Raw genomic sequence first — 9537 nt, 5'->3', positions numbered from 1 at the left:
TTCCACCAACACCAGCACCAGCAACAACAGCAAATCCCCAGTGATTCCTCTACTGCTCTGACCACAGTCAGCTCAAACAGTATCATCCATGTTACCAGTCCAAATCCTACCAATAATACATGGTTCCATTAGGGTTTCAAGAATAGACGTTCACATTTTAATAAGCAAAAAAATAAACTTATTCTCAAGTGCTTTTGCAATTAATTTTTTTTGTAGCTGTTTTTAATATTGTTGTGGTTTTATTTTACTATCTGAATGATTATGATTTTTCATTTTATGGATTTGTGATGTGTCATTTTTATTTAAATAATATATGATTTCGTTAGCATTTTGAGAATAAATGTTCACAGTCTGATAAGTAAAATAAAAAACTATTCTAAAGTGCAAAATACATTTATTTTCTTTTAGTTTAAGTTTACCTAAGATATTGGAGTTAGAATCTAGGGTAATGGTGATTACATAATATATTACCAAATTTGGTACTAAGTTTTACATAAAATTTCAAAATGAATTTTCTAATCAAATGTCTAATTTATATTTTAGCTAAAAATAGTTGGAATGTCATTAACGCAGGTGATCACTATTTAAATGTATGTAATTTATCGTATATATAAATTTTGTATATTTAAAATATATATTTTTTAATCTATAAGAAATGTGGATTAGGGTTTATTCTATTTTTAATAGCTCCTTAACAGCAAACATTTAGCTCCTAGTTTATGTGTTTAACTGTATCTTCTTATGATGAAAAATCTAAAATCTAATAGGATCCCTTGGGACATCGTAAAAAGCTTTACAAGGGATGGTTGTTTCCAATCATATTTGGCTACAGGTGGACCAGCATGGCTTCATGAGAGATTATATCGAGAAGCATGTGCCACAAGATATTTAAGATTGAGAAACTCGGAAGTGGAAGCATGCTGGAACCATTGGAGACTGATGCTTTATTTATATGGTTGCTTTTTTCTCTGTTTTTGTTTTACGAGATTTTTTGTTCTTTGGTTTTTGATTAATTATATTCCAACGTGAAAAAAATCTATGTAAAATATGTTGAAACATTGTTTTCGTAGAAAAAATGTTCTTGTAAAAAAATTGAGAATTATAAAAGTTTTTTAGATATTTTGTTTCATTGTTCATGGATTTTATTCTCTGCTTATATCTGTATTTTTGGATATAAGAAGATATTTTTTATCTCCTGGTTCAGGAAATAATATATATATATTTTTTATGAATTTTTTTGTTTCATATGTGTATTATTGTTCTCTAGATGGATGAGGTAAATCAAGATTCATAGTCTTTCTCAACTCTCTAGCTGCGCAAGAAACAAGTAATTAATTTTCATGAAAATATATCAATGTGTAAAAATTATAGATAAATATATGTATCTGTTTGTGTTGGGTATGCTTATTAATAATTAATAAAAATACATTAGCAAACTGTGTCCATATGTTTCTTTTAACATCATATATTATGAAGTATCATAGTCTCTATATAACTGATTATATTTCTTTTACAGAAGTCCATATTCATAATGAAATAACATGTTGAAGAGGGATGGAGAATATATACAGTTCTATAGATCAATATATACAAGTGTACAGATCGATATACTTTTAAAAAATATAACATGCTAGCTTTTTATTTTATTTTTGTAACCAAACATGCTAGCTAATTTATCTATGCTTTAAAAGAACCCCAAATTTTCCTAAATAAAGTCTTATTCATAAAATATGTGGTTACTGAATAAAGTCTCATTAATCAAATATGTGGTTATTGAGTCTATATTATAACTACATAATGTTCTCTTGCAATGATTCAACACTTAAACTAGTCAGATCTGCTATATCAGAACTGTACTCTTATCGTGTTTGATTTGCATTAAAGCATTGATCTATATTGACTCACTAAAACCATGAAGAATGTGAGAATGGCCAATATAGAATTTTAGATATATATATATATATATTCATGTATAATCACCAATAAAATTGATAATGTTTTTTTGACACATATAGAGAGTATCTTCAGTTTGTATATGTGCATATCCATAATTATCATATGTTAGATTGGCTACTTAAACAAGAACAGTGACTTATGAAATATGTTAGTGATATATCTATCTATAGATATTAAAAAATTATAATGAATTAGTCTCAAGTTTAATCGTTTAGTTTGAAAATCTTACAACAACAGTAAAAAATTAAACTTGATAAATAAATTAAATCTATGATGTATAAAGGAACTTCTGTTTTATTTCCCTTTTTTATATCTCAACATATACCTTGATAAATCTTTAGGGTTAAAAACATATCTATACGAAAGTAATATCATAATCCCTTAAATATTATCTAAGATATAATAGGATAAGTAACCCGTTGAATGAAATAAATCGAATTTTAAAACAAAAACTTCTAAATCATAGCTTATCATTTGCTTATTTTAATGTGTATAAAGTTATACATGTAGTTTGTTTGGGATTGAATACTCTTATTGAACACTATAAAAGGAACATTTATATAATTCAATATTGAATGTGTAGAAAAACCTAAAAGGATAAAGATATTCTAATTTGGAATGCGCCAAGCCAAACGCATTTCTTATCGATACATGTAACACATGAATATTTTTGTAGCAAATAACCAGACACAAACTCAAAAATTAACACACTATACCACCATTTTAACCAGAACTTAATTAGACAATTGGGTTCACAAAGTTATTTAAAAGTATAAGGGTCAAAGTAATAATTTTATTCCCTTCACTTTCAAGACCAGGCCTATTTCGATATGAGCATATATAAAGATTTAAGAAATAATTTAAATTGTAAGTTAAAATGATATTTTCCAAAAAAAAAAAATTTGAATAGATTTTGTTACATTGTATTTCTTATTAGCAATACATAAATACATGTATCTATATTCATGTAAGAAAAAAATATTCAGTGAAAGATATACTGATATATCTGAAATTATGAACATTAGATTATTTTAGGTAGTTTCTTCATTTAGTCAATTAATTGATAGATACATGTATTTATGTATTGCTAATAACAAATGCAATGTAACAAAATCTATTCAAATATAATTGTTACAAAAAGAGATATACCAGTATATATTGCTATTTAAAGAGATATGCCAGTATATCTTTCACTGAGTGTAAAAACAAAATGCTATTTTTCAAAAACAAAGAGATTTGAATAGATTTTGTTACATTGTATTTCTATGAGCAATACATAAATACGTCTATCTATCAATGAATTGACCAAATGAATAATCAACCTAAAATAATAAAATGTTCATAATTTCAGATATGTCAGTATATCTTTCACAAAATATATTTTTTTCATACTAATTTTTCAATATTATTAAAAGAGAAAATGTTGTCGATATTGATCTAGTAATATGTTTCTACTATTTTCTGTAAAATTAAAAAAAATTAAAAATTAAAAAAATATTTTTAATAAGATTAAAATATAATAAAATTTTGTTTCGAAACTATTTTACTAATAATAAATTAAAAAATAATTTAACTATGCAATAATTTGATAAATGTATAACTAGTTTTTTTTCAAAATTATATAAACTTTTGGTAAAATAATTGACTTTTGATTAATCAACTTAATTTATTTATTTCTGGAAATTTTTGATCTAAGAAAACAAGATTTTTAACTTAAGTATAATATATACTCAGATTTATTACCAAGTGTGATCTTATAATCTGACAACTACAACACAAGCTGGAAAAAACATATTCTCTCATGTTTTCCAATTTTGAAGCTATTTTCAACTTCCATTCCCTAAACTAAATTTTTATCATTTAAAAAATATCAACTATATTTATATCTTTAGACTCCTATAATTTAAGTTATGAAAAAAATCACTCTTCAAAATGGCTATTTTATGTTTCTAACCTAGATATAATATATAAATTCAAAACATTAGATTTTTAACTATGAACTTAAGAGAATAATATTTATAATGCTTTAGTTTGTGGTCACTTTACAAGTCAAAATAAATCACATTCAAAGTTTCCAGTAAAGAAAACTAATTCCAGAAATATATTAAAAAGAAACTTTGACCCATTTACTAATAAAGTCAGTATCAGGTAACGAGGCTGACTAAAAAGTCTACCTAGGTGAATTTCACGGTCAAAGGAGAATACATTACAAACCAGAGACTCATTCAAACCAATGTAACAATCATAACCTCTGAATTAAAACTATTCATGGCGAATCAGGCCAGAGTAAACAGCAAAGTGAATATGGACTCCAATATAAAGCAAGGACGAGATCAAAGAGCAAGATAAAATCTTCCATCTGCAATTAGATCTACACTTAGCACTTAACAATTCTTTGTACAGACCTATCTCATGCTGCAATGTTTTATATAAGGTGATATCAAAAATTATTGCCAACCGGTTAAAGCAGTTGTTGCCAAGTTATATAAGTCAGAATCAGTCTACTTTTGTTAAAGAGAGGCGTCTTATGGAGAATGTTCTACTAGCTACAGAGCTAGTCAAGGATTACCACAAAGACTCTATATCGCCCCGGTGTTCAATGAAGATTGATATTTCTAAGGCGTTTGATTCTGTGCAATGGGGTTTTCTACTGAATACTCTTGAGGCGCTTCACTTTCCGGAGAGATTTATTCACTGGATCAGATTGTGTGTATGCACAACATCTTTTTCAGTACAGGTTAACGTGGAACTTGCAGGGGTTTTTCGAAGTAAGAGAGGCATAAGACAGGGCTGTGCTTTATTCCCTTATCTCTTTGTTACTTGCATGAATGTTCTATCTCAATTGATCGATATAGAAGCAGCTAATGGCAGGATCGGGTATCATCCTAAGTGTAAGAACATACAGCTTACACATCTCTGTTTTGCTGACGATCTAATGGTGTTTGTTGAGGGATCGAGACGTTCTGTGGAAGGAGTTATGAGGATCTTTGACGAGTTTGCTGTGTTATCCGGGTTAAAGATAAGTGTCGAGAAATCTACGCTCTTCCTGGCTGGGGTTTCAGATCAAAATAAACAGGAAATTACAGAAAGGTTCCCTTTTGCAACAGGGCAATTACCAGTTAGATATCTCGGCCTCCTGTTACTCACAAAGAGTATGACCGCGGCAGACTACGAACCACTGTTAGACAGAATCAAAGCCAAAATAAGCTCCTGTAAATTCCAGTTTCTATCTTTTGTGGGGAGATTACAATTACTCAGTTCAGTGATTGCAAGCTTGAGTAACTTTTGGATGACGGCGTACAGGCTCCCGAGTGGCTGTCTAAAAGAGATTGACAAGATTTGCTCAACGTTTCTTTGGTCTGGCCCGAGCCTCAATCCGAAGAAAGCAAAAGTCGCCTGGGAGGTAGTTTGCAGGCCACGAGATGAGGGAGGATTGGGACTGAAGGTTTTAAAAGAGGTGAATACGGTGTCTTGCTTGAAACTAATATGGAGGATCCTCTCATGCCGAGAGTCACTCTGGGTAAAATGGAGACACCAAAGGATACACCAAGTGGAGTTTCATGGATGTGGATACACCAAGTGGAGGTTCATGGATGTGGAAAAAAAATCCTAAAGCTCAGGGAAGAGGCACGACGATTCCATAAGGTGGAGGTTAAAGATGGTTCTAATACTTCTTTCTGGTTTGACGACCGGTCTCCATTGGGTTGGATTTTGGACCTAACAGGGATAAGAGGAACGATCGATCTGGAGATTAGACTTCAGGCTACGGTCGCTGAGGTTATGGATAATTACAAGAAGATTTTCAGGGGATAATTACAAGAAGATTTTCGTCTCAAAGAGCACTTGGAATCTGATTCGACGAAGATACCCGAAAACAGACTGGTATAAGAGTGTTTGGATTAAGTACTCAACGCCAAAGTATGCCTTTCTCACCTGGGTCGCAATTCAAAACCGGTTGTCTACGAGGAATAGAATGAAGCAGTGGAATGCAAGACAACAACAGGCTTGCGTTTTGTGTCAAAGCAGAGACGAGGAATCGTGCAAGCACCTGTTTTTTGAATGCAGGTACTCATCGGAGGTATGGAGAGTACTGGTTTCTCGCCTCCTAGGATTGGAATATACGGCGAACTGGGAGAAGCTTATCTCTCTTCTTCACACATCTCGGCTAAACCACCTGGAGTAGTTCCTCTTCTGGTATGCTTTTCAGACGGCGATCTTTCACATTTGGCGGGAACGTAATGCTCGCAGACATGGTGAGAATCCGCTTTCACCATCTCGACTTCTTAAGTTCATGGACAAGACGATTCGAAATCGCATCAGCACTATTCGGAGAACGGAGGACCGAGCTTTCGATGATGGACTGATAGTATGGTTCACCACTCGACCACCATAGCTTCACTTGGGAAATTTTTTATCAAATCTACTATGCAAGATTTCTAATTTAAAGCTGCATTCATTGTAAAAACGATTTTTTTGGGTTTGAATATAATTTTATATTTGATTCAAAAAAAAAAAAAATTCTTTGTACTTGTTCTTATAAAATCACTCTTAAAGATTTTATCTGTAAATCTGATTCATAACTTTGGATCTAGTTTGGTTTCCTCTTTTATATTTTTTTTTATTTTAGATAAATCGATCATTCGTTTATTTATAAATTTTAGGGAGAGTTTAAGATTTAACCTCGATAAAAAAGTCAAACACCAAAATAACTTTTTTTTTTCTCTCTCCAACTTTTGCTATTTTCTCATAATTCTATCTCCCCTTTCAAGCTATTAACGAAAATGCCATTATAAACCTATTATTTTGTTTTTGTTTTAAATATTGGCTAAAGTCTCCTTAGACCTCCTAAAGCCCTCTTTATACGATAATGCCATATTCTTCAATATCTTCAACCACCATGAACAATCCTAAAAATGGATTAAATGCTTCCCAACCAATTTTAAAGTTGTAATAAGTTAATATGAGAGCTCATACACTCATAACCTTCTTTATTCTTTCCTAATTTCTTCTCCAAACCTTATGGGCTGAGTTACAATGTCAAAAGTTATGCATTTCAGTGATTCAGCTTAATCGAGACCTGGATTATTTTTTGGGTGAATTTCATAGTTCTAGGTGCATGAGAGACCTAAAAACGAATTCAAAACCGATATAGGTAATGATACATTTCAATTTTGGTAATATTTATATTTGTATCGCTAAAGTACACTTCAACATAAGGTTAGTTTTGCAATTGATTTTTTAAAAAATGTGTAACCAGTAGATATCCCTTGAAAACAAAAAAAGCTTAGTAGACTTTGTTTGAAGTCGCAAGAAGTCTACGGAGGAAAAGAGGTTATTTTTGTAGTTGACCGTATTTTGACTTTTTAGATTTGATATTTTGTGACGTCTACTATTGAAGTATGTCCAAAAAGTTTACTTTTAAGTTACTTTTGTATTTTGACCAAAAATGTAGAGGTCATTTTTGTGTTTGACTAAAATTGAAAGAAAAAAAATTAGAAATTCCTGAAAAATTGAAGTAGACTTCAGAAAGAAGTCTTCAGAAAGAAGTCTTCCTGAAGTCTACTTCAATTTTCTGGTCAAACATCGAAGGAATCTTTTTTTTAGTAGACTTCCCAGTGAAGTCGACTATGGACAATCAATTGCAAAAATAACCTATTTTATCCTGTAGACTTCTATTGAAACTAGTAGACTTCACTAGTATATTCATACCAGAAGTCTACGCTAGAAATCTACTCGGTTAGTCAATGGCCCGGTCAAATGCAAAACTAACATTTTATGTCTGAAGTCTACAAGTGAAGTCTACTTACAAAAAGTCAACGTTTTGGTCAATTGCAAAAATAACATGTTTTTTAGGTAGACTTCTTTTGCAAACTTCCACAGGAAAAGTAGACTTCTCATCCAGTCTACCTTTAAAGTCTGTATTAGAAGTCTGCTTATTGTATTTATTTTAAAAATGCTTTTTTGCACATTTATAAAGTATTTTTTTCAAATTTTTTGGTTTTGAAATGCTTGTTAGCAAGTGATTGAACTACTCAATGATTTTCATTTCATTTAAGACGATATTTATTGCAAAATCAGATTTTTTATTTATTTTTAAGCTAGTTAGCTTATCAAAGTAGACTTCTCCAGCAGTCTGCTATTGAAGTCTAATTGAGAAGTCTACTTTTTGTATTTATTTTGAAAACGCTTTTTAAAAATATTTATAATATATATATATTTTTTTAATTTTTAAGTTTTGACATGCGTGTTAGCAAGTGATTGAACACTTGAACTACTCAATGATTTTCATTTGATTTAAGTCGATATTTATTGTGGAATCAAATTTTTTGTTTTATAAGCTAGTTAGCTTGTAAAAGTAGACTTCTCCAGCAGTCTACGAATGAAGTCTGCTAACGAAGTCTAATAGCTAGAAAAATTTGTTTCCTATGTGTTTGCTAATATGGTTTATGTTCATGTTTTTTCAGAGAATAATTCAAATATCTGTTGTTTACGGACAATGAAAGATGGAAAAAAAATTGTGGCATTTTGTGGTGGATCGTAGCAAAGAAAAGAATGTTATTTTTGAGGGATGGTTATACCTTTGGAGAACTAACTGAAATGGGATGAGAAAAGGTTTAAAACTTTGAACTTTTTTGTGAAGAATGGACACAAGCCTAATACTTTGATCCTTTTTTGAGGAATGAGCACAAGTGTAATTCTGCTGTTAATCATGATTTCAAACTGATTTTTTTCTGTTTTAAATTTTAAAAAGATCAATTATTTACTTATTGGAGTAAACAAGAAGATCAATTATTTTCTTATTGAGTAAACAATAAAATCAATTGATAATCGTTACACATGAGATAGCTTTTGGGAAATTACACAAAAAGAGATCAATTGTCTCAATGAATAACATAAACATTATCATCAGTTCATTTCTATATATAAGGTCATTGGAAAATTGGAATATACATTTTATACATAAATTAGTTTTTGCAGGCAGTGAGGAACCGAGTGCTCTTACAATCCTCTTCTTCTTGTCAGCAATTCTAGCCCTCTACTTCTGAAGAGTCAATGAAGTAACAAGCCAACTGATATTAGGCGCTTTGCTCATTTCCTTGCCTGTTACAAACCATAAAAAGATGTAAATCCACATCAAAACACACACACACACACCAATAGAACTTCAAAACACATACACATACCAATTATTTGGAAATTGGTCAAAGTTTTTTAGAGAATAGCAATATCAGATTCTAGATTGAAAGTACACCTAAGAGGAATGCAGCTGGAGTAAACAGAAAAATGCATAGAATTATAGTCAGTTCTCACCATCAAATTCTTGCACAACGCCACAAAAACAATTTTGTGAGAAATCTCGATGATTAGAAAACAGGAAAAGAGACTATAACAAGACCATAATTCCCCCGTCAATAGCTGAAGGCATAAAAGAAAGAGCTTCTTGGCAAATAGGGTAGTTTTAAGACTTTAAGGCCGAATAGATGTGTATTTGGTTTCACGTGTATTTCTGGTAGTTTTGGTACAGTACATTTTTCATAATGGCAGGTCTGCCCTTATTAGAGGAAAGGATGAGAGAGAAAA

At 30.9% G+C, this 9537-nt stretch overlaps 1 protein-coding gene across 1 annotated transcript in view; it reads left to right on the top strand.

The window, feature by feature from the left end:
* Positions 1-132, top strand: part of LOC18014226 (agamous-like MADS-box protein AGL80) — a 1078-nt gene extending 946 nt beyond the window's left edge. The window contains exon 3 of the mRNA XM_024154007.1: positions 1-132. Coding sequence (XP_024009775.1) covers positions 1-132 — 132 coding nt within the window.
* The last annotated feature ends 9405 nt before the right edge of the window (positions 133-9537 follow it).

Source organism: Eutrema salsugineum, unplaced genomic scaffold (genome assembly GCF_000478725.1).
Source record: "Eutrema salsugineum unplaced genomic scaffold, Eutsalg1_0 scaffold_32, whole genome shotgun sequence".
NCBI classification, from domain to species: Eukaryota; Viridiplantae; Streptophyta; class Magnoliopsida; order Brassicales; family Brassicaceae; genus Eutrema; species Eutrema salsugineum.
This window is presented reverse-complemented; position numbering and strand designations above follow the sequence as displayed.